Source organism: Siniperca chuatsi, linkage group LG11, assembly GCF_020085105.1.
Source record: "Siniperca chuatsi isolate FFG_IHB_CAS linkage group LG11, ASM2008510v1, whole genome shotgun sequence".
Classification (NCBI taxonomy): domain Eukaryota; kingdom Metazoa; phylum Chordata; class Actinopteri; order Centrarchiformes; family Sinipercidae; genus Siniperca; species Siniperca chuatsi.
This window is the reverse complement of record NC_058052.1, coordinates 21,978,701-22,005,489: the sequence shown is the minus strand read 5'-3', so window position 1 is coordinate 22,005,489 and position 26,789 is coordinate 21,978,701. Positions and strand designations below refer to the sequence as shown.

The 26,789-nt window shown below is 39.0% G+C and overlaps 1 protein-coding gene across 1 annotated transcript; it reads left to right on the top strand.

Annotated features, from left to right (window-relative positions):
* The first annotated feature begins 940 nt into the window (after nucleotides 1–940).
* Nucleotides 941–26,603, top strand: LOC122884460 (deubiquitinase DESI2). The gene is made up of 5 exons (XM_044214416.1): nucleotides 941–1,574; nucleotides 14,900–14,972; nucleotides 15,167–15,260; nucleotides 18,030–18,171; nucleotides 21,998–26,603. The coding sequence occupies exons 1-5, from the start codon at nucleotides 1,527–1,529 to the stop codon at nucleotides 22,271–22,273; spliced, it is 633 nt and encodes a 210-aa protein (XP_044070351.1). The 5' UTR covers nucleotides 941–1,526; the 3' UTR covers nucleotides 22,274–26,603.
* The last annotated feature ends 186 nt before the right edge of the window (nucleotides 26,604–26,789 follow it).

Sequence of the window (26,789 nt, the reverse complement as noted above, 5' to 3'; positions counted from 1 at the left end):
TTAATGATCCAATGTCCAGTTTAGTGACCTAGGGTCATATAGACTGACACTTAGAGGAAGGAGTTAAAGAGTTTGATGGCCACAGGCAGGAATGACTTCCTGTGGCGCTCTGTGGTGCATTTTGGGGGGATGAGTCTTCTGCTGAAGGTACTCATTTGTTTGACCAGCACGTCATGGCGTGGGTGGGAGACACTGCCCAAGATGGCATGTAGTTTGGCCAGCATCCTCCTCTCTGACACCACCAACAGAGAGTCCAGCTCCACCCCCACAATGTCACTGGCCTTATGGATCAGTTTGTTGAGTCTGTTAGCGTCCGCTACCCTCAACCTGCTGCCCCAGCATGCAACAGCATACAGGATAGCACTGGCCACCACAAACTCATAAAACATCCTCAGCATTGTCCGGCAGATGTTGAAGGACCTCAGCCTCCTCAGAAAATAGAGGCGGCTCTGGCTCTCAAAGCCCAAATTGACTTATTCAAATTGTTTGTTTGCCAAAACAACAGTCCACAACCCAAAGGTGTTCAGTTTACTGTTGTAGAAGACAAATATAACCAGCAAATATTCACATGTGAGAAGCCGTACACAGTGAATGTTTTGGCATTTTTGCTTTAAAAAATGACTCAAAGCATTATTTGATTATTAAAATTGTTACTGATTAATTTTCTGTCCAGCAGAGTAATGGACTAATTATTTCAGCTCTAATATGATTGTATCTGGTATCATTACATTTCCCTTAATTGGAACTAAGGGACCTGGTCTAAACCAATAAAAACAGTCCCAGACCAAATGCAAACTAAAGTGTGTCCACATACTTTTGGCTACATAGTGTAGTTTTTCCTTTTTGGTTATGTTTCAAGCACAGGAAGCGGTTTGTTCGATACGTTTAACTCAAAAACTACATCACCCATAATGCCCAGAGCACCAAGGCTGATTAATCGAGTGTAGATTCATCGAACCGCTCTGCTCGCCCACTCTCGTTCAATTTTCTCCCACTAGTCGCATCCTGTCTGCCTCCCAGCTCCAACGCTACCGTTCGCTAGCTAATAAGGGAGTAGCAAGTAATTCTTACTGAGGAAAATCTGTTTTGATATCTCAGCATTATGTAATTGTGCTTATTAAGTCGTTTGGGAAAATGAATTTGCGATTTTTTCGTGCCAACGCGCCTCTTAGAAGACAACATTCCCTGTGTAAAGACCGCTTTTTCACTTCGACCTCGGCAGCCGAACGGGTGTAGCAAGTCAGTTCGTTTTGACAAGCGAGTGGCTCATCTGTCCTCCGCCGCCTCTGCTGCTCTGTGACTGGGGTGGGGGATTTGGACAAAGCCAGTCCGATGTTGGACGGTAAAAATAACCTCGGAACTCAAACGTTTTTACACCGGGTTGTGAAATTGATTTATCAAGCTGACCATCTGTCGTGAAAGTGCCAGGAATAAGGGGAGGAGTAAGGTCTATTTTTGGAGGGCGAGAGTTTGGATCTCGCACGGAGACCCGCAGAAAAGAAGGGACATAGGGGGAGACGATCCTGATGCCAGTGATGGCAAACGAGCCGATCATCCTAAATGTCTATGATATGGTAAGTAGACAGGTATATCCTGGTTAACAAAGCCAGAAAGATGGATGTTTTATTACTTATATGCTACTTTTTCCAAGGACTATGGTTCAGTCTTGCATTTATTTGATGACAAACTCCATTATAAAAAGGCGATTAAATGTTGTGTTAGGTATCAGCAGATATGCAAAGATGAAATTCAAAGACTGAAGGTCTTTTTCCAATGATTATAAACCACTCTTCAATTCGGGATAGATTAACAACACCAAACTCCACTAATTTTAATACAATTTAACCTTTAGGAATTGGTTCACCTGTTCTTCCTCAGTTATTTTCTAGCAAAATACACAATGGAACATGGTAGCGAGAGGCAGAATCGACTGCAAAAAGTTTTCTTGACATAAAGTGCTTTTGTAAAGGCTTTTCACTATTCTGATAATGTTTAAAACCAGAGCTTTGTTGTTTAGTGCAACACACTCCATAATCCATTGTAAATTCATTGTTTTCAAATGGGGCCAGGTAAAGCAGCTCAAAAAGTTGTAAGGATAAAAGAATAACTTGAAACCCATAGCTGACTCAAAAACAGACACTGGTTCACACATGCAACGTTGACAATATTGGGTTTCCATATCAGGAGTGGAGCAAAAGGGTCCACATTGGGCTTTCCAAGCTGCTGTTGTCAAAACAGAATAGTGACATAAGTGAAACATTTACAGTAGTCAGTAAAAAAACATGGTGACCCAAGGAGTCACCATTACTGTTACTGTTTCCTTTTTTATATTCATTCACCCGTGTCGGTCTGTAAAGAGACCCTAGTCTTGCTTTATAAAGATTTCAGTTCACTCCGGACGAAAACAGTAAAAAACATGGAACTCCGAACCAAACTGCTGGTAAACCACAAGTGGATGTGAAAGTAAACTGACAGTTTCACCCAGACTGCATTTCTGCTAGGATGAAATGCATGTCTCTTTGTTACAGAATGAGGCAGAGGTCAAATTTGAGTCACTATGTTGTCACCATGCAGGAGTGAGTCAGTGGGGATGGGGGCTGGAAATTGACTGATCTGTTGATGAATCATTGATTGATATGGATTCCCTGTGGCGGACCGATTACACTTAAAATGGGTATTGTCTTGTTAGGGGTTATAAAACAGGCGGAGACAGTGTTTTGGGGATAATGTGAATGGACGCTTTAGTGGAGACCCACAACTTGTCATAAATGTTCACCAGGCTTTTGTTTCTCATTATCCAGCCACTTATTTCTATTTATATTCTGCTGTCTTCTATTTTTAATCTGTGTTCCCTTTTAGCTGATGGTCAAAATATCATCACAGTCCTGAGGTCCGAAGGTTGGAGGCTGTTTTTATATGGATTAACATTGAGAGCTACAGAGTCCTTTGAGAACCTGTATCTTATTGAATAAAGTAGTACAGTGTACATTATCTACAGTAGCATAACACACTGTGCAAAATCAGGACTCTGTTCCATCCTTTCTTCCTTCCTTCCTCTCTTCCTCATTCATTGTTTCGCACTCTTTACTTTCCTTCCTCTCTTTCTTCCCTCCCTTCTTTCCTCCTATCATTCTGTCATTCCCATGTCTCCTCCCCTCCTCTCTCTTTCTTCTCTCCTCACCCTCTTTCTTTCACTTCCTCGTTTTTTTCACTTGCAGGCCACATTAGTCTCTTTTTGGTAAAGACTGAAGCGCTTTTATCGCTGTCTCACTTCCATTCACGTGAGCGGCTGCAGGGGCCTTGGCACACTTTCACACGCAAAGGCTTACAGAAGCTACTCATACATATCTAACACACACACACGACATTACTTGCTTTTACAGCTTCAGACACTCTTGTGCTTTCTGTTCATTCATGTGTTGATGGGGGTTTTTTCTAACTGATGCTACAGTTATCTATGTTGAGATTAAGATTTTTAGTGTGTAAATGAGTGTGTGTGTGAGAGAGACACAGAATGAGTGTGTACATTTTACTTATTCAAGGAATTTTGTAGTTTGTGCTTGTGCATGCAGATCGACTCACACCAATGCTAATTTTTGGTGTATTTTTGTGTGTGCGACTGTGGGAACAAGATTTTGGCTTGCTTGCAGTGGTGTTTGAGTTCATTGAAAACAATGAGACAATGGCTGTGGTCCATTCATTCATTCGTCTACTTTAAACACTTCCTCTGTCTATTTATTAGGCTGTTCTGACCTGAGAACTGTAGGAAAAGTGACCGACTGACTGCTTGGGATTACAGCTGGTGGACTGGCTGCATGCTCACTGACTGACTGGTAGACTTGCTGTCTGCTGGTTGGTTTGATGGTGCCCACATGTTTTTCAATTGTGACATATAGATCAATTCCAGTGAGTGCTGGATGATTTACTGACTAGTTGAGTCACTTTGTGGCTGACTAACAGTTTGTAGACTGACTCACTGTTTACAAGTCCTCTCAGGTCCTGTTTGACATTTTGGGAAATGTGCTTATTCGCCATTTTGCCGAGAAGATTGATGCCATTCTCATGTCGGCTTAATATGTAGCTAAGTATGTATGAAGTCACTGCACCTTGCCGCTGTTTGCCAAGAAATAGGCTAGTTACAGCACAGAACTCACCGTAAATCACAACTTTTTACATTTGTTATGTATGGATTAAAAAATCGAGATACAGTACAATGTGTTTAAAAACCAAGAGAGGTGTGTTTATTTTGGAGAGCCAGGCTAGCTGTTTCCAGCTACTTCCAGTCTTTATGCTAAGCTAGGCTAATCATTTCCTGGCTTTAGCGTCATACTTAAGAGTACAGATGTGGCATCAATCTTCTTATTTACCTCTTGGCAAAAAAAGTGAATAAACATATTTTACAAAATGTCAAAATTATTACTTAAAGCTGAAGTATGCAATATTATTTAATTATAATTTCAGATGAAATACCTAATTTTGACCATTACATGTCACTAACAATATCTAATTGAAGGGTTCCTTTAAAAAAATGTGTGTCTGTGGGTGCCTGCCCCTTTTGTATTTCATTTTTTTAGATACTGTACCTGGTCTGAATCAAACAACCAATCAGACTTAGCTAGCACGCAACTAGCCAATCACAGCGATTCTGAACAAACAACGGTCATCTGGTTTCTACGTGTCTTGGTTCCTCCCTTCCAGAGCCATGTAGAGAGGTGCGTTAGGTGAGTGGAGTGCAATGCTTTCACCTTTCACACAGGGCTTGGAGCAGGAGAGGGCTATGGCGCAGCTTATGTTATTTTGTCTTTATTGTGCTTGTGAACTGGTGTGTGTTAGTGCTTGTGGACTCTGGTGGTCCAGTGGGGCATTGGCCACATCCAGCTTCGCCCTTATCCTCTCTCTACATGGCTCTGCTCTCTTCCTCTCTGCTAGGCTCAGAGGATACATTTCCAATGCCTACAGCGGCGTATAGCAGAATACAAAATGAGCCAAAAGAAGGAAGAGCTTAGAGGAGGAGAGAGAGAAAAAGAGAGCGCTAAATTAAAAACAGAGAGCTGAGGCTAGCCACAGAAACATTCGTTATGTTATTTTTGCTAAGTTAGTTTAATTTAGTTGGCTTGGTTAGATATCAACATTGCACAGATGTAGTGCTACCGTTAGTTCTTGTCAAGAATGAATAGGGCAACCTCCTTACCATAGACTGTATCAGCGAGGCTATCAGCAGGCTAGCCACGGCCCTCGTCTGATCTCTGTTTTTATTTCGCACTTTCTTTTTCTCTCTTTCTTCTCCATTGTATTCCTTCTTTTTGGCTTGTTTTGTAGCCTGCTATATGCTGTTGTAACGTAACGTAACACACCTCTCTACATGGCTCTGGATGGGAGGAAACAAGGCACGTAGAACCCGGATGACCGTTGTTTGTTCAGAGTCACTGTGATTGGCTAGTTACGTGCTAACTAAGCCTGATTGATTGTTTGATTCAGACTGGATACAGTACCTAAAAAAATTAGTAGGCATTGGTATAAGTGTATATGTCTGTTGTTAAGTAACAAAAAATTGCAGAACAGAAATGCCAAACTAGGTCTGAGGTAATTTAGAAACAGCGTCTCCATTAACTGTAAAATATCCGTTATGTTATATATATATTTTTTTTAAATTACTACTAGCAGATATATCGTTATCAGATTTTTTAAACTCACAAAATCGATATCAGTATCAGACTCAAAAATCAAGTATATGTCAGGTTATAATTGCTACAGGTGTTGAAAAAATGAAATACAAACGAGGAAGTCCAGGTTGAATAATACACCCGCAACTTTAAAGGCTTAATAGAATAGAAAGAGACGAGGCAGTGAGGTCGTATTTTACAAAGTTTTTACATCAGCTATACATTTCTACTCCATCTCAACGATTGCGAGTTAAATATTAAGGTTGCATCGATGAATCGTTTGGTACGTAACATGTCAGGGTATATTGAAAGTTCTCCTTTTAATGTCCTTAAGCCCAAGGTGACAGATTTCTTTCTTTTTCTTGTTTTGTCGGACCAACAGTCCAAAACCTGAAAATATTTAATATATTATCACATAAGACAAATAAAGGCACCAGATCCTCACAATTTAGAAGCTGGAACTAGGGAATGTTTGGTATTGCTTGAAAAATGACAATAATTATCAAAATACTTGCTGATTAACTTAGTGTCAATCGACTAATTGATTAACACTCTAGTAAATAGTAGAATTAGCACAATGCTACGTGGTTCATGCTACAAAGTTATCTCACCTGGAATGTGCATTTTATTGGCCACAGCAGTGTGTTTCTGGATGACGCTGGACTGCACTACAGCAAAACTTTAGCTAGGAACTTTTTTGCCGGATGACCCTGAGCTTTTTTGCTGGAGCTCTCTGCAGCAGCAGCCCTGCTGCACCGACATGGTGGTCTTGTTGAAGTGAATGAGGAGGCTGTGTTTTTTGATGCAGAGCTATTTTGTCTGAACAGGGCCTTCATTTATTGGCTTAATGACCGGTTGAGTGACTTGAGTGATTAGATAAGGGGTCAAGACCATGGCGACACATGCCGCAGGATCCCCACCGCCATCTCAGATGTTCACACCATGTAATGAACAGCGGCAGCGAGTGCTAACTGAAGTGCAGCCTGGTTTTGGGCAGAGGGGCAGCCAGGTGGCACAGTGAGAGCATCTGTCATTTTGGGCAACATGTGAATCTGCCTGCCCTGTGGTGTAAGTAAGACACTGAACAGTTACTCAAAAAGACTGATGAACAGACAAATTCCCCTTTCATTTGCGGATCAATGCTGTCACGTGACTTTCAGGAATATCTGTGCTGACACAAGTACAGACCTCCCCCCCTCTCTTCTTCCACAATTCCCATTCTGTCAGGTCCTCCTGCCGTCCTGCTCCCATCTCTGCTAAGTGGATTTCCTGGCCAGCTCTGAGTGCTTTAGTACGCTGCTCTAATGAGACAGCATTATCTGCACACCACCTGTCTGTCTGCCAGCCAGCTCTATGGACTACTGTCTCTGTGAGTGTGTGTTAGTGTGAGACAACGTGTTAAGGTATTAACAGTGTCACGTAGCCAGATGCTCAGCAGAGCAGGTCGCGTTATTCTGTGTTGGCTGCAGAGTTTTGCTGTGGATGCTGCTCTGGATCATTTGGGGACATGCAGCAGTCATGATTCCAGTTCTTCTTTTGTACCATTTAGTTTATAAGCTAACACGGTGTAGTCCCTCATTCGTCCAGGAGTGTTCTATCGTAGAAAAGGTTTCAGTCGTAGTCATCTAGACACTGTTTTCAGAATCAAGACGTTTCGGCTCCCATCCGGAAGTCATTCTCAATTGTGAAAAACGGACCGAAACAATTAGGTCAGTTTCAGGTGAAACTAGGCAGAGTAATCAGCGGATACTCAGGAAGACTCCTTCCTGAGGGCAGGGCTCAAGTAACACAGAATAGTTTAAATTTCTGAGTTCTCGGTCCATTTATCACAACTTCCGGATGGGAGCCGAAACGTCTTGATTCTGAAAACAGTGTCCAGATGACTACGACTGAAACCTTTTTTTTACAAGCTAACGTGTACAGTGTAGCAGGGCTATTTCTGGGACACCACAGCATGCACTGCCAGTGTAGTATCATAGACAATCTAATGCAATCCAATACAAAGTTATTAGCGATTGAATTTACATATTTCCAATAATATCACTAAAACCTGAACATTATAAACTTTGTAAAAGTAGAATTTATGGCAGAGCTGTTGTATTGGGTTGCATTAAATTGTGCAGGTATACCTAATAAAGTGGCCACTCAGTGTATATCAATATCACTATATAAAAATATACATACTATGGTAGAGGACTTTATCCATATCACCCACCCCTACGATAATGTTATGTTATGGCTAGAGCTGAACTGATTAGATGATTAGTTAGTCAGCAGAAAATTGTCTTTTTTTCAAGCTTAAAAGCCAAACATTACCCAGTTCCAGCTTTTCAGTTGTGAGGATTTGCTTCTTTTCTTTGTTTTATCTAATAGTAAATTGAAATTAAATGATTAATCGAGATTAAGCAGATTAATTGATAATAAAAAATATCATTAGTTGCAGTCTCAGTTATGGCCATCAGCTATAACTGCTTCAGCTTTGTCAGTTTGGTCAAACGGCATCTTCTTTGGTTGCTGTTAGAAGCAAAAAGTTGCCCCATAGTTGTGAAATTGATCCAAAATTTAACCAACCTTGAAAAGTTATGCTAAGCTTAATGCTTGTGCCCTATCATATCGTTCACGATAATACTGATATAATTTTTAATATGATAAAAAAAAACATCATATCGTGATAATGGCAATATTCCGATTTGTTGACGTAATGACGTCGTACTGTTATGCACAGGGACAACAACCATCGCTGATAGCGAAAGTAACATTTCTACGGGCTCCATGGTGGAGAGTTGTAAAAAGGGAGCTACTTCAGTAGTGGAAGTGGTTTGGTTGCAAAAGATCAAGCAGTGTTTCCCACGCATAGACTTTACTTGGTCGGCCGCCCAGGTATATTAACGGCGCCATCCGCTATCGATTAACTAGTGGACAATCTGCCCTCGCTGTACCCGTCCTGTGCGGTCTACTGACAATCACACATGCTCTGCAGAGAAACACAGAGAGAGAGAGTCTCCTACTTATGTTATCTTAGTTTGTGAGTAAACACTAAAATAAGGTGGAGAATTAAGTAGAATTAAAATAGTGAAATAAGAAATTATTTAATAGGGTTATATACGTCATATACATATATATATATATATATATATATATATATATATATATATATATATATATTATATATATATATATATATATATATATATATATATATATATTTCAGGATTTAGGTCATATCGTCAAGAATATCGTTATGGCAGAAATACCTTGAAATATTGTGATATTATTTTAGGGCCATATCGTCCACCCCTACTAAGCTCATCCTCTTAACCTTACCCTCGCATTACTTTGACTGGCAACACGTTTAAGACTGTAAGTGGATGCTTCTTACAGGTATGGCTGTTTTGCAATCACCTTATATTGTCTTTGCCAGAAACAAATATATTTTGCTTCTGGAACGTTACTTTTTTAGTCTAGTTTTTGGGATCAATGACTCACGACATTTAAACTTCATTAAGGCAGGTTAACTTGATTAACATTTAAGAACAGGGTAGGCTAAGAATCATTTGTGGCCAAAACCACATTTACTAGAGCAAAGCAGACTTTAGAGCAGACTATTAATTGCAACACAGCAAAAATTTACAAGCATTTGGCTTGTGGCTGGTAGCCGTTTCCTTCCCTCAATTTGTGTTTTCAGTTTGGTTTCAGTGAGCATGTTTCCGCTAGAGTTTCAAGCAGTGATGTACACACTAAAACTAAAGTTTTTCACATCTCCTTGCTAATTATTCTGTTTAACACTGTCAGAGATTATAATTCTTAACAGAGAAAATTACAGCATTTAATTACAGCATGGAGTGGGATGATTAAATGTGAAGGCATTAACTGCATCACACAGTTTCTCTTCATCCATCTCTCTTTCCCTCCCTCCCCTGTCTTTAATTCATCACACTGTCATACTCGCACACACACTCGCACAGCCTGCTCTCTGTGCTGTGGAGGAGGCAGGTTTAACGGGCTTTGAAGTAATGAGGGCCAAGACCATTTTAAGTAAGCAGATTAGCTTACTTAAAATATTTCCCCCCACACACACACAGACTCATCCAGTGAATGCTTTTGCAACGTCTTGTTTGGGCCTCTAACTGACAACCCTGACCAAAAGCTCTTGCTTCTTAGGAAAAGCCCTGGATAGAGAATTGAAGCAGTGAGAAGAAGCTGATACACTTGGTTTCTGAACTTCCGATCAGACTGTTAGAACCAGCTCACTATAGCAGCCAAGGCTTCTCTTCATTCTTTGACAACCAGCTGTTGTAGACAAAGATGGCTATTATTCCTGGGCTCAGAGAAACAACCACAAAACTGGTACTGGTAATAATGCTGTTTTGTTGCTCAGTTCTTCTCTCTTCAAGAGATGAGATCGGCTGATGTGAGAAATGCCCTGTGCAGGAAAAACCCTGCCAATGGCAATGTTAGAAATTACATGGTGAGATGTTGTGCTATAGTAGTTTTTGGATTAAATGTTGAGCCTCCTAGCATTGTCAACAACATGATTTATCTAAAAATGTGTTGGGGTGGTAGGTTGTTAAATCCTGTGACCCATACTCAGCCCGCTTTAGTGCAACATCCAAGCTAGGTTTCCATAAAGGTGCACACCCTGAAATTAGAAGTGGTAGCTGAATAGGAATTGATTGAAAACTTGAAAACATATTTTTTAAGTCCATTTAAGTTGATCTGAAAGGGGATTTTCTCTGTCTTAAATTAAAGCCATTCAGTGACTCTTGCAGTAACTTGTTTTTGTGCAACATTTGAACCATATATATGTCAGGAAATAGACATACAGTGTGAGACACTGGACTGAAATGTTGCACAACAAAACCATCTTGGCTTAGCAGTCTTATGCTGTCTCTGATGTTTTACAATTTACTGCATTTATTTGTCAAAATTACATAAAAATGAGGGATTAATATCCAAATCAGAATTAGTCATTACCCCGAATAAACTTGTGTCTGAATATGTGTTGAGTATTTTAAATTACCAGGAACAGAAATGCAGATGAAGAGAGCTGAGCAGTCAACTCAGCAGACAGGGTTGTGTTCACTTTTATTGAAATGAATGTGAAATTCAGTCCTGCAAACTTGAGAAATAGTTATTGTAGAGTTATGCTCTTCCCACTCATGATAGAAATGCCCTTTTTCAGGGCACATGACCACTAATTGCTTGCTAGTACTGACGTGGTACAAATAATTGGAGCTGCATGGGGAATGATAGTCATTTAAGATAAACTTTATTAATCCCATTATGTAAGTAATGGTACAAGAACAGATGCACAAATAAGTGCCTAGAGTATTTCTTACATTATGAGCATCTAATACAAATAAAGCACAAAAGACTAAAATAAAAGGCGTAATGTATACACCAACATAAATTGTAACTATGAAATGTATTGAGACAAAAATTGGGACAAAGTGAGGTGAAAAGGAAGTTCAAATTAAAGGAAACCTAAATTTAAAAAAGAATGAATTACAAAAGTCCCACTTGAGGAAATTAGATTGGGTGGTGGTTAAAGGTTACAGTTGGCAATGTGACTGACGTATTGTTCAGTAGTTGTTTGGCATTTAAAAATACATCTATCTCACAAGGGGTGCTACGATAGAGGAGAAAAATAAGATAATTCCCTTTAAAGCTCCCTTGAAACGGCATCTTTACTTACAGATCATTGATGGGTCAAGCATTAGTGTAAACCAATTGGCTGTTAGTATGTAGAGAGGCTGTCTGATTTGATCGAAGCAGTAGAAAGACGGGATTGTTGAAAAATGTTTGATGGCACTATTGCTTGGATGTTTCCGTTACACCCACTAGTGCAGCCCGACGTCACCACTGAAGAGGCACTGTTTTCCAAGTTTGATGCTGTGGATTTACCTTATTTGTCCAAAAGAAATTCTGTTGTCAGGTGTGGACAGAGGTGGAAAATGGGAGCATATGACAAACTAAAACAAACACACCTATGTTTTGCATGTTTTAGCCCCACAGTATATTCTTTATATTACCATCAAGCCTTTCCCATTATTATCTGAGATTATGTGCAACACATAGTTAAGAACTCACAAGTCATACTGCCCTGAACTTATACAGTAAAATGCGAAGATGCTCAGGGAAAAAACTTCAAAACCTCAACTCACTCATCATACCTGCTGTCTGAAACGTAATGCATTACCTTTACCTGTGATCACAGTTTGTGTTTAAACTGTTACAATGTGCAGAGGGAACAATTTGCAATGCAGATGACCATCAGCTCTGTCATCACTGATTGTGTACAGCTACATACTGAATTTGCATAACAACAGACAGGAAGTATGAGCTTGCTGTGGTTATCAGGCTGCTTAATGTGTTTTGTTTTATAAACGGTCTCTGAATATCAAGTATGAAAGTCTGCCAGTGCACAGTACATGATACCCACTCCACCTGATGTTGCTCCTGAGTTGTGACAAAACAAACAAACATGTAATTTGGGATCAGTTTGGTGTTAAATAAATCTGGATCATATTCTGGGATCTCTGGTGTGCAGTGGCGGAGTGGAACTGTAAAAGAAGGAAAACAAAAGCTGATTAACCTGTCACCACCTGTCCCCTAACCCTTCAGTCATCACTAGGGCTGAAACTATTAGTCAGTTAATTAATTTATCGATCAACAGAAAATGAATTGCCAATCATTTTGATAATCAATTAAGTCATTTAGCAAGCAAATTTATAAAACATTAGCTGATAGAGCTGAAACTATCGATTATTTCCATTAAAACATTTTTTTTGAAAACCCCTGACTTAAATTATTAATAAATTAATTCAAATAGCTGCTAATTATTTTTCCATTGAATTGACTCATCAATTAATCGTTTCAGCTGGATTTGCTGGTTCCAGCCTCTCACATGTGAGAATTTGCTTTACTCTGTTTTATATCATTGTGAATCAGATATGTTTGGGTTTTGGACTGTCGGTCCGGCAAAACAAGCAATTTGAAGACGTCACTTTGGGTTCTGGGAAATAGCGATGGGCAATCTTCACTTTTTTTTATTACTTTTTTTAGATGAAATAATGGATTAATCAAAAGAAATACTTGAAAGATTTATCAATAATGAAAATTATCATTACTTGCATCACCACCTTGCCGCTTCTCACAATATGGACACACGATGAGTTTTAGCTGTTTTACCTGTGTTCAACTAGCGGTTCCCAACATGGAGAATTAGAACTCTTTTGTACCAAAAAGGATTATCTGCAAAATTTTCATGTCAAGTCATTGTTAAGTTTGTCAAACACTGGACAAGGCTGTGGCACTTGTTTGTGTGCAACTTTGTGTAGAAAGGCAGCTGACCCGAACACTGTTTCTGTGAAATATTGTTTGTGTGAGTGATTTTGGTAACTGTAATGAAAATGTAAGCTAATATACATTTACTGAGTTATTATCAGCATCCTGAGATGTCAAATGAAGCTCCGTAGATAGAGATAAAATATTTTCCACACAAGCGAACTTTGCCTAGCAACAGCCTGACCAATCCCCTTGTAGCCTCAGGATGTTACACAGACACGCTGCTGAAAAGATGGACGGTAATGTCAGAGATCACTGCTGCTGAAATTATTGATTTTGTGTGGTCTTTTACGTGGTCTTTTAGGCTTGTCTTTTATTGACCGTGTGTGTGTGTGTGTGTGTGTGTGTGTGTGTGTGTGTGTAAAAGAGATCCTGTGTAAACATCAGAGGCTCACAGATTTCAGTTGGGATCATGGGATGGCCAAGTGTTAGGGAGACAGTGGCTATCGTACAAGGATTAGCAGTTGAGGTTAATCAGAATCAGAAATACTTTATTGATCCCCAAAGGGAAACTCTTTGTTACAGCAGCTCGCCTTTACGTCAGTGCACACAGGAGAAAGTACTAGCAAAAAATATATTACAATACACTATAAAAACTATAAAAACAGGTCAGAAAATAAATTAAGTACCAAGTGGGTATAAGTATAAAATAAAATAAGTGTGAAGTACCAAGTGGGTTTACTGCTTGATGATGGTAATACAGTATAATAATACAATGTAGTAATATAAGTAATAAGTAGTAGTGCATGTACTATCGAGTTAAGTGTAGCTTATTGAGATTATTAAGATATTGCACAGCAGTAATGGAGGTATGAATAATATCAATATAATCCAGTATGTTAATACATTTCTCTGCATTAGGTGTGTTTTCGTGATTCTTACAATGCATCATGAATGGATTTAGCACTTTGTGGTTCTCGTCTGCTGAATGTAATGATTAAGATAAAATAAAAATAAAAAAAAAATAAGAAGAAGAAAAATAAGAAAGCACAGTCTGACAGTGTCTCTCTACCTTTGCCATACCTTACAATAAAGTTTGCATTGCAGGTTTTGGATCCAGAAGTAATGTACATCATACATTTCAAATAAATTCATATGTTAATATTAAAATAATTTGAATTTTATTTATGCGGTGGTCCTCTTTAGTGCTGAAACAATTAATTGACTAGCCGATCGACAGAAAAATTCAAAACAATTTTTAACAATTTTGATAATTGAGTAGGCCTAATTGTTCAACCAATGTATCAAGGAAAAAAACTAAATATTTGCTGCTCTTTTCTCTTTTACGTCATTATATGTTTGCATTATGCACTGTTGGTTGGACAAAATGAGCAACTTAACCATTTAACTTAACATAACCTTATTCTCTGGGAAATTTTTCACTATTTCCTGAAATTTTATAAACTAAAGGATTAATTGAAAAACTAATTGACAGATTAATCGACAGTGAAAATGAGTTGCAGCCTTAATCTCTTTTCACTTTTCAGGTCATAATGGTTGTTGGCACTTGGTTAGTAACCATTGCTTGTTTTTGTTGAATTGAAGTCCACTACTAATGGTAGAGTAATTAGATAAAAACAGATAACACAATTAATAGTGCACAACATTGTGAATATTTTGGATGTGTTTTGTTGAAAGATCCAAATCAATTAAAGTGTAATAAATATACAGGAGTTCATGTTGGTGTTGACCCATTTCAGAGACATACTACACATTTTGTGTACACTACATACTTTATTATATGTAGAGTAGTAGGGTAGAGTAACCTTATATAATGAAATGTACATTGTTAAAACCGTGTCCATCCAGGCAGGCACAGTTAAAGGCACTGCTGAATATATATACAAAGACATATTTTATTCAGTTTTTCTGTCTCTTTCTGTCTTCAGTACTGGATCAATGAGTTCACCAGCACTCTGGGCATCGGAGTCTTTCACTCAGGGATCGAAGTCTATGGAAGAGGTAAGATTACCCAGAAATGTGACACCACATATATCAGTTGACATCCTGTGGATGGTGTTTCAGAAAGGATGCTTTTTTACATTCAGAATATTATTATTAAATTATTTATAGTTGTTATTTGGCAAAGAGAGACTTTTTGTATGAGAATGGTTGGTACTCAAATGTGTGTTTTCATGTTGCGTGTGTGTGTTTAGAGTTTGCCTATGGCGGACACCCGTATCCATTCTCAGGGATCTTTGAGATTACACCTGGTGATGCAACCGAACTTGGCGAGACCTTTAAGTTCAAGTAAGTATGAGATATTTGGTGTTTTATATACACAGAATCACAGAGTCTGTGTGTTTTAGGTGTGGTCAGGCAGCTAGTCAATTAACCAGTTCACTCAGTCCGTCTGTCATACAACCACTAGCTGGATTTTTAATGTCAAATAGTCATTGTCCAGTCTGTCACTTTATTAGTGAGATAGTCACACAGTCAGTAAGTCACAGTTTCGTTCACAGTTCACAAGTTAGTCAGTCTGTCAGCTACTTAGCTCACTGAGCCACTAAACTTATCAGTGAGTGCGTTTACATGCACTTCAGTAACCGTATTCTCCAGTTAGGCAATTTAATATAAGGTAATAAAAAAATAACAACCAAGAAACCCGTTTTCCATAATCAGGGTAGGAGATCAGAAGATTTCTCCAGCTAGATTTCTCCTGGAGAACGCTGATTTCTTGAATTGTATACATGTAACCTGGTTCCTAACATGTACGCATGTGCATGAGACTTCAGACAGGGAAAGTATCCCAGTGATAGCAGAAAATTAAAGGTTGAAAGGAGAGATAATTACACATAGAGGTGCATCCTCATGTTTAAAATAAGTCCAAACCCTTGACTAAAACTGAAACAAACACAAAGTAGCCTCTAGAAGTCTAAATAAGTTCATTTCCAGCACTGAACATCTGACTATTTGTTAAATTCAGACTGTTTGGCATTGTGAGGAAGCGCTGTCCTCTCTTCTTCAACACAAACACACACACACACCTCCAAAAACCAAAAACAAAATTAAACAAGTCGCAGGAAGCAGCACCTTCTATCACTAATACAGTTAAAATAAGATAGCCATGCTTCCAATATAAGGTCGGGAGTAAGGGAGAAGTCTGATTACTGACCTGCTGCTTGTATCGCGGATTTACAAGGTTCCAAGGTTACTACAGCGCATGTAACCGTGTTCTCCGATTACCTGCGTAACATGGTTTCTCTGAGTAACCTGGTCCATGTAAACATACTGAATAATCTAGTCAGCCAGCTATTCATCCAATCATGAACTGCTGGATACACTGGCAGGCAGACTGGCAGGTGAACCAGCCCATCTCTAAGTCACCTCAGCTTGACAGTTAAACATAGACATTTGATAAACACTTTGATGTCGAGCACCATAAACTTTTATTAGTGTTCGGGTCATGAGTTACCAACTGAACTAAATGGAATCAGTAAGTCAAATAATCATCGTCCAACAGTCACTCTGTTAGCGAATCATTAATTTGTTCACTATGCAAGCCAGAGATTCCAGGCCTATTCTGTGTAACCAGTCAACCAGTCAGTCAGTATATGAGCTGGTATCTTCCTGTAATGAGGGATACTGGTTACTGCTGCTGCTGGACAGAGAGATAAAAAAAATACATGGGTGGAGAGTAGAAGGAGTACAGCATGTGACAGACATTTTATGGTTTTACACTTTTTTCCTCATTGTTCGTGACAGCTGACTTGTCTTGGACAGAGAAAGGATGAGAGAAAACAGAAAAGACTGAGCAGAAAAAAGTGGAATTTCGCTTTGGTCTTCATGTGATATTGCATGCGGTGACTTTGAAATGGAAAAAGAGGGGAATCGAGAGAAAGAACTGCTGCATAAAATAGTGTACAGTTAAAGTTACCTGTTTTGACATAAATTTGTACATGTAATGCAATCCAATACAGCATCCCTACAATAAACCATATGTTTTTTAAAGCTTATAATTTTTTGTTTGTGCTGTCAGAGAGGTTTTGATTCAGCTCTATGGTAATTTTAAAGCTGTGGTTTATAGTGTTTTATTGGAGTATATTTTACGATGTTTCTAATATTATTTGATCCTGCATATAAGTAAATGAGGTGAAAAAGAACAAGATCTTTAGGCCTGTGCAACTGAACTGTATAAAACCCACTGTGTGATTTCAGAAGCTGAAAATAAGTTGATTTAGCTTAACTACAGAAATGAAAGGGCTTGTAAATGTGTGATATTTCTCTCACATCAGTGCTGTGTTGGGCCATTTTGTCTGATTTTTACTGCAGTTGAATTAAAGTCTGTTGTGGTGGTGAGACAGTAGAGCACCCACTGAGTTCAATACGTTTTAGGACTCCCAGAATCAGCCCTGTGTGTGTGTGTGTGTGTGTGTGTGTGTGTGTGTGTGTGTCCTCACCCTGAGCTGCTGTGTATTACTTCTGCTCTAGTTGATCTGCCCTGTGGCTTTAGACAGACTCTGGCACACACACAGACACACTCGTTGTCTCCATGCCGGCCACTATTATAATATTTTTTTATATTTTCTATTTGTCCAATACTTTGGTTTATGACTAAATAGCTTGCAAAACTAATGACATTCTCTTCAGCCTCAGCTGTACTTTGTGTTTAGTGCTAATTAGGAAATGTTAGCATGCTAACACACTAAACTACATCAGCATGTTAGCATTGTCATTGTGAGCATGTTAGTATTTAGCTCAAAGCACTGCCTAAACTCCAAAATCATTCAGATTAAGGCATTATGATTCATAAGTATGTGGAGGAAGGCAAAATATTTGTAAATGACTCACATGACAGGTCTGGACCACCCGTGAATTTCGTACAAGAAAATTGGTGAAATGCCTCATCGTTCCACTTAAGAACAAATCTGTTCGTACGAGTCTTTGTTGTATGACACCCACTGATTGTGCAAAAGAGGTTTAAACAAAATGCCTGGATGTCATTTTTGATGTTTCGTCAGTGAGTAATAATGTCTAGTAACACCTGCCTCCACACCCTTTCCTCACTCATCTCTGTAGAGAAGCCATAGTCTTGGGCAGCACAGACTTCACAGAGGAGGATGTGGAGCGGATCGTGGAGGAGATGGGGAAGGAATACAAAGGCAACGCCTACCACCTCATGCACAAGAACTGCAACCACTTCTCCTCAGCACTGTCAGAGGTAGGTGCGCGCACACACACACACACACACACACACACAAATGTCTTGTTTTCAGCAAGTTTGGACACACACACACACACTGTACAGCGCTGCACCATTTTGGCTGTTAAACTGAACTTACCTGACATGAGGTGCAGAACGAAACAACACGGTTAGTTAAAAAACAATTTCTTGATTTTGTCTTTCCTGTTCTGAGTGTAAGCACTTGAACTAGCTGTGTGGGGTTTTTTTGTGTGTGTGTGTGTGTACTTTCAATCGGCTTATCCTGGTGTGATTAATGAGCAGGGAGTCTTACAGCTAGCATCTAGCACTGAGATGGGGATTAAGACACACTGATACAAGCCCAGACATGCAGAGCCAGATGACAAACAAACACACACACACACACACACACACACACACACACACACACACAAAATATACTGATAATACAAATAAATATATGTATATACCACATTTAAAGATACTCTCAAAGAGAAATACACAGTTCACACATACATGTACAGAGAAATGCATCACATCAATATAATACACACAAATTCAAACATATACACAACAATATAGGGAAACATAGCTGATACCATAGGGAAGCAGTCTTGCCCTCAGGATTTGATTCTCTTGTTTACTGTAACCTCGTTAATATGGGAGGTTGACTTAAAGAGAGACCGAGGAGAAAATGATTGGACACATTGATGGTTGATGCAGCTTTGAAAGATCAAGCATAACAATGAATTCTTTAGAGAGAACGTGTGATGTGTGTGACGTTGATGTCAGTCCTCTTGTCAACATACTGTACCCTGTTAACACTACTCTCTGTCTCATTCTTTAAGTAGATTATTTGTACAGTACTGTTGTTCATCTGAGAGACAGACAAGAACAGCTGGACGGTACAACAGGTCGTCCACTGATCACAGGGTTGGTGGTTTGAAAATTTGTTCACTTGTTACAATAGATTCTCAGTGGGTCAGTTTCCCTTTTTATTGTATATGTTGATTATTGAGTATAGAAGAAGTTAGAGCATCATACTGGCTCTTAAAAGTAGGTTGCAGCAATCAGACATAGTTAGCATCACAAAAAGGTGTTGTTTTGGTTTTACAGCCCACAACTTTACTGTTTGGTTCACGCTCATTAGTGTTGGTAATGGCCGCAGCAGGCAGCTGGGCTACCTGTCCATTACAGCAAATAGACAAAGTTGGTGACTAGCTGGTGAACATAGTGGAGCATTTATCAGCTAAAGAGACAGATATTTTTCTCAGGAGATGGAGAGCAAAACAGAACTAAAAGGAGAGAAAATATTGTTGGTGGCCAGAAACTCCTCTCCTGATTAATCCTAATGTTTCTCTGTGTCTGCTAGATGTGTAAATGAGCCACTGTTAACCAAATCAACTTTATAAGGTGATAAAATTTAAATGCTGTGTCTACAGCGTGTTGCACTACCCCCAAGTGGCCAAAAAAAATCAATGAATGCAGATTTACTAATGCCTGGGAGGAAGGGTTTAAAAAGATTGAGGAAGAGCCTCTTTTCTGCCCCTTTTCTTTCTTGTTTCCTTTTCTTGCCTCCTCTCTTTATCTTTTCTTGCTAGTCCGTTATTTTTTTTAATCAGGAATGCTGCTATAAAAAATCATGTCAGTGTTGAAAGCTTGCTTTGTGAGTGTAAAGGGGTATTTCTGAAAACACATGACTGCAGTGTTAATTCAAGCAACAGCTTTTTTTTATGTCAGCCACACACTACACCCAGTGATTTTTTTTTTATGGATTATATGTTTCTGTATAGTGGATGTAGGCTTCCTCCTGCTAGTTTAGGCTGTGCTCATCTGTGAGATCATCTGCATAGTCATGATACAGGGCAAGCCAGAGTGATTTGCATTTTAGAGAGCCTGGGTTTCTTCCTGTCAAAACATCTTCAAGATTCGTCAGCTCCTTCATCTCTGAAGGAGGCGAGGAATTTGCTCGCAAACCTAAAAACTTGCTGCAGCATAAACAAAGCATACAATCTGGCGTCATCTGTCAGCTGCATATGACATGGCACAACATGCTAAATCAACTGCTTTGTAAGACATTTTTGTGGTTAAAAACAAATCCACTGTCCCTGTCTCCCCATGCATCGTAAAAAGCAGCCTATCAGCAGCTTTGGTAAATGTTTTGATGAAAGCACAATTAAGCCCTTTGACTGGGAAACCCATATGTGTTTCTTGGAAGCCACTCGTTCCATAATGCTGTAATAGCACTGATAGAGCTAAGTGATGATAATTACCCCTCACATCGACAGTGTTGCTGCCTGTGCCTGCATGCTAGTTTGTTAAGGGAAGGGGGTGAGAGATAAATCCACCAGAGACTCGAAAGGTCTTCCTCCAACCAGATCTACTCATGTACGAGCAGTTAGTTAGTTACAGTAGATGAATAAATTGTAACCATAGAAGCACATTTTTCTCTGTCTGGGTTGCCACAGGTCATGGAGTTTCTGGAATGTCTTGGGATTTTTATGTTTCTTTAAGACATAAAAAATCAGGATATGTAATACTGTTCGCTGGAAGTTTCAGAATTTTTTTCACTTGGGTCTCTTCACAAGAGAATGGCAGGATGTATTTTCCAGTTATGCATTCATTGTTTCAGATTTTCCACAGCAAGCTCAGCTATACTTGGAAAGACTCTGATTACCCCCTCAGATGTCTTCTGACCTAGAAAAACATTAACAAACCAGGAAGAGGTAAAAATTTGTAGATCATGAAAGCATTTTGGTTTAGCAAGCAAAGCAAAAAGAAAATTACATGGAATTCACACTGAAATGGACACAAATGATGTTGAAGTTGATTTTCACATTCATTTAGACTTATCTCACATTGGAAGCTGTCTTGCACCAGAATAATTAACTGTTATTAGAAACAGATTTCATCCACAGCGTATCCCTTTTATTACTGATGTTACTGCCCTAAAGCTTAGCACAGTGTTGGTGTTTTATTTTATGTCTTTGGACTCCAGTAGTCACCTTTTCTGTCAAACTGTGGTGAAATTTTGCTGTTTGACCTTTTCTTATTTTTTAAACATTGTCTTTGTTGAAACCAGTATTGTTATGATGTGAGAGAATTCAGAAAATAATATACAGTAAAAGAGGAGTAAATACATTTTGTGTGAGTACATTACATTTAATAAAAATAAATACATACATACAAAACACATGTATACAAAATACAATAAAATAAAACATATATACTGTACATATAAAAAAGGTACCAAATTATATGTAATATCTTCCTCCCCACAGGAATATTGCATCTAAAATTCATACCTAACCTCAGGTGCTAAAATCACTGTAATACTTGGCTGCATTTTTTTTTAAATTCAACAATTGTTTTTCATTTATGAGGCTTGAGCCATATTTATTATTCATCCATGTCATAGTAATACATTTTGTTCCAGCAATTAAAGCCATTTAAAAGAATCACGCTTTATGTCTTGTTTCTAAGAACAATACTGATGTGCCACGTAGCAAGATAAGTCTGTTAAACACGGTACATCAGTCTCTGTAATGTTCTTTGTCTTGTCTCTGATACATCCCCAACACAGGTCTATTTTCACACAACTACAAAACATGTTTAAGAGTCCCTGTGTCTGTTTTACATCTGGGACACACTTCAAATGCTGTAACTTGCTGCCATCACTGAGGAGTGTGCGTGTAAATGGGTAAATGAGAGGCAAATTGTAATATAAATGCAGCCATTTACCATTTAAAATAAGGATAATATTAAACTGTAGCAGCTTTTGACAGCTGTTAACAAGCCTTTTCTGTCTTGCCCACTCCGCCCTCACCCTTTCTCCTGTCCTCAGATCCTGTGTGGCAGGGAGATCCCTCGCTGGGTCAACCGCCTGGCCTACTTCAGCTCCTGTGTGCCATTCCTCCAGAGCTGCCTGCCCAAAGAGTGGCTGACCCCGGCTGCCTTACAGTCCAGCGTCAGCCAGGAGCTCCACGGAGGAGGAGAGCTGGAGGAGGCCGAGGACGCCGCTGCCACAGCCTCCCTGGCATCCATGTCGCCCTGCTCACCCTCATCCTCCTCCAGTCCCCCCTCTTTTCCTCGTCATTCCCGCCACCAGCCCCGCCGGTAGAAGCTGCAAGGTCTTCTGGGAAACGTTGGGGCTGGACTTGTGGTTACAGAGACTGTCAGGTAACAGAATACCTGCAGCAGCTGATGAATCCAGCTACAGCCAAAAGTCCTGTCAGACTGTCCTTGAGCAAGGCACTGAACTGCTTCCTGCTCTTGGTAAGAATGTCAGCCAAATCTCTACAATGATCCAGAGCAGTGGGAGCAGAAGGGTTTTTCCTCTCAAGGGGAAGGAACTTTTGCTGCTGACAAAGGCAGGATCATCTCTCAGTGAACATGGCTGATGGATTCCAACATCCCATCCAAAATCGAAACTGTTTCCCCTCAAGACTCTTTCATTATTTTACCAGCCAACTTGCAGTGCAGAATGGAAGCAATGCTGGTTGTTTATCCATCAAAGTGTTTCATAATTTAGCAAAATTTACCAGCCACATCCAGATTTTACCAGCAGTTGGTGGATGGTGCTACTTCCTACTTTTTATTTTTTTAATTTTTTTAGTGGAAACCAGTGAGAGGGGATGCTGAAAAAGATGCGTGGGTTTGGGCCAGTTTATAACCATGAGCCCAAGCCAAAGGACTGATTTGACAGATTTGATGTAGAGTAATCTTTATGTTTAGGTGTTTCCAAAACTATTCGACCATCCAACAAGCACTTGTGATGGAGTATAGTGGCACCTTTAGGGGTCACCAGATGATTAAAGGGATAAGAAAGAAAATATTTGTTACATAAAATAATGATTATTATTTCTGACTTTTCACAAATTTTTCGCTTTTTTTCTTGTGATGTACAGCATAGTTTTGCCTCTTCAGGCCTCTAAAAAATCATTCGAATGAAATAACCTGAGAAGGAAAAGTCACTGTTTGGATGCAGTTTATTGAAATGCTCAGAACTCATGTTCACACGAAGGCCGTGACTGGGGATGAGGGGTCACAAGTAGACATTGCTTACTGGTGTTAATGGTGTATTCACATTATCATGGAAAAACAGATTTTGCGCATGGTGCTGAAAGTTAAAATTTGTTGAACTTTGACCTTTTGTGGGCGCAGCCAATCGTTCAAATCGTGGCCAGACAAAAAAAGATATTCTTTTAGCGGAATATCAGAATGCAGATGCAGCTACCAGATTTGTTACAAAAACACTGTTTGAGTCTCAGAAACATATCGATCTACTGCTAGCAACATTAGCATATTAACTACAGCACCACAGTGAGTTCTGGAGTGGTTAATACTGCAAGACCCTTTTTTTCTGCTGTAATGTGAATACGCCTTAAAGGATCTTTTCATATTGAACATCCATACAGTCTGAGATTTTTTTGGAGAATGTAGTGGACATTAAAGCACTACTGAATGGGTCTCAACACTCAGTTATGGTAGTTGACCCACATCAAGACACTGAATCCTGAACGAGAAACTGATGCAAAAGCAAACTTTTCTAGACTTTTGTTTGTTATTATAGCTTTAAATTACCACTAGCTAAGCGCTGGTTTAATTTGATCTGTGGCTGGTAAATGTTTGGACTGCCGCCAACTGTAGTTAAGATGTCCTAAATAATTCCCTGGTAAAATTTTGAAAGCAGCAAGTGGAGTTTGGAATCTATACGCTTTGCCTCAACATGCTGTGTGTGCATCAGGACCTCAGCCTTTTGTTATTTTTCTCTCACAGCAAGCTGGATAGACTTAAGCCAGAACTACAATCAGCCTCACTGTCTTCAAACGCCACATAGACACAAATAAACTGATCTAGCACCAGTGTCTAAATGGGTGAAAATCCCTAACACAATATGGATGGGTTTAGTTCCAGGTAATCTTTGCTTCCCAAATCCCTTTCTTTGTCCCTTTTTTATGTCAAATCTGTATCGCCAGTTGTCAGGTATCTATAGCAGCTCTTAAAATCCTACCTGCCCATCATGGAATAACCACACTGATTTTAGAAAACTGAACCCAATGAAGCAGATTTATAAATTGTATCAGCCTGTAATGTAATAATTATTTCTTCCAATAATGTAGTATGGTCATTTCTTTTCTTTAAGAATTAGGTTGCAGGGCAGGCAGTGACTTAGACCTTAGAGAAGACGTTTTGTTACCAGAAGGTTCTGAGTTTAAGAGAGTGAATTCTTTCTCAGTAGCAACCGCCAAGGTGCCTTTGAGCAAGGTACTTAACCATGCTCCAGTGGCCAACAGTAGACTGTGGTTGTACTGGACTGCTCCCAGTTGTCAGTGTGTTCATCTTTGTAAGTGTAAAGCAAAATGTTTCGTCTTTACCCGAGTAATTCAAGGTTAAAGTTTACATTAAGGACATGACGTCAGCCCATAACGATTTGTAATCTACATAAGTGTCTGAAGAAGACAGGCACTTGAAGCAAAGGAAGGGAATTTGAAGAAGAGAGTGTCTTAAAATGGGAACTGAATCCCTCTTTAACTGACCTGCCATCAGCCCGCACTCCTGACAGTCATTTAATTCACATCTGTGTCCAGTTAGAGATGATGCACATTGGTGTTAACACATTTTAAGTTTTATTTCATGAGACTGTACTTTCATTTCCTGTCTGGAAAAACTCACTGAAATCATCAGTCAGTCCTTGAACTTCTTAATCACCTTAAAAACATGTAAAGTATAATTTTACGTTTCACAAGAAGATGCTGCTTTTCCCAAATGATGAGCACCTCATTTCAGACTCTATATATGCTGTCAACAACAACATGTATGCTGCATAATGTGTATTGTCCCAAACAAGAGCCTTGGATGTGTTGAAAGCATATTTCTCAATAGATTTGGCCTGTTTTGCTGCAAGGCTGAGGACTGGACTACACGCAGGAAAACTGTCAGACCTTGTTTGTTTGTTTTTTTGGTTTGTTTTTTTTAACCTTTAATGTATTTCTATGATATATGGACTCTGGCCTTTTTGTCTGTTTTGTCTGTTTGATAAACTCAGGACTCCAAAAGGCTTTGTAATATAATAATCCTTTTAACTTTTTTATCCCACATATGTTTGCGTTATTGTTGCTTTTTCTAATGCAGTAGTCACTCCATAGAGGTTTTCAAGAACGCACTGTGGCAGTGCAGTTTTATACTGTCTTTGATTAAAAAAAGAAAGAAAAAAGATAAGCTTTTGTTTACAACCTGGATGTTTGTGTGTGAGCCTGTGCTGCTCTTTGTTTTCCTATCTGTGCATGAATGTGTGAGTGTGCGTGCACACTTGTATTATAAATGGTTAGTATCAACAAGCTGCCAACTGGGCCACATTTCTCTACATTAAACACACACAGAAGACATCCATCTTAACAAATGTAGCAGTGTTTCCAAGGTTTTTTGTTTTGTTTTTTTTAATGTTGCCACATCTTCAAGAGATTGAATTTCTTTAAACCAAGTAAACTTTTTGTCCTCAAGCTAAACTTAGGACATTTTCAGTAACATTATTTTGATGCAGTGTCAGATACTTTTGCAGATTTCAACTACTGGTAACACAATATTATTTTCAGGACTTTGTTTTTCTAACAAATAAACAAAACAGAAGCAGTGTTTAAGCAAGACATTGACATTTCTCATGAAACCAGCATATTTATGTGATTTGGAGTGAAAGTTTCAACTCAGTGTATTATGAACTTAATTTTAAATGTTACTTTTTACGTTTGAGTAAGTCTGACTGAAAAAGCAAATGTTATTTTTAATGCACAGACACAGACTGACACATGTACTGCTCATGTTGGCGCCCTATGCTGGCTGTTATTTGTACTGTTACTTGTCTGTGGTTCCACACACAGACACTGAGGTTTTCCTTAATTAACCTTCACAGCTTCAGATAGATTTCTGCTGGTATGATTATTTCAAATGAACAATATCTCAAACACTAATTATCTACCAGCTAAATTGGATTAACCAGTAAATGTAGCCTTTCATTTCAAAATGCTGAGGGAGAAAATTGTTACTTTATGTTCAAATCTCAATATTTAACATTTAAAGTACCACAAATCACCATTACTGAGACCAAAGATAGCTATAAACTTCACCAATCTTCAATCTTTTCTGTTGACAGCCATTGAATTGTCATAACACGTGTCCAACTTTTTAAATTAATGTGTTTTGGAACGAAACCCTCATTCTTTGAGTTAATGTAGTTATTTCAATATAATAGTAAACATCCTATTAAATGATTGTTTGTGGGACATTTGCACCACTTGTGTGAGCTATGAATGTAGATTGGGAAACCTCAGTCATTCATAACCCCAGGAAAACAAAAAGACTTCAGCTGTTTTACAGTGAACTTTTCACAGAGCCTTCAGAGGACTGGACCCGATTTGTACCCTGTTGTAAAGTTATTAAAGAAAAGTATACAATCTGTGACTCCTATTCTGTGACGTGACAGAGTTACACGAGAAGGTCGATACCACTTTCATATTTGTCCGTTAAAGCAAGAAGGTGAGGGTTTGATTCCTGGCCCTGACCCGTTTTGAGTGGAGTTTGTATGTTCTCTCAGTATCAGTGTGGGCTTTCTGCAGGTGCTCTGGTTTATTGCTACATTA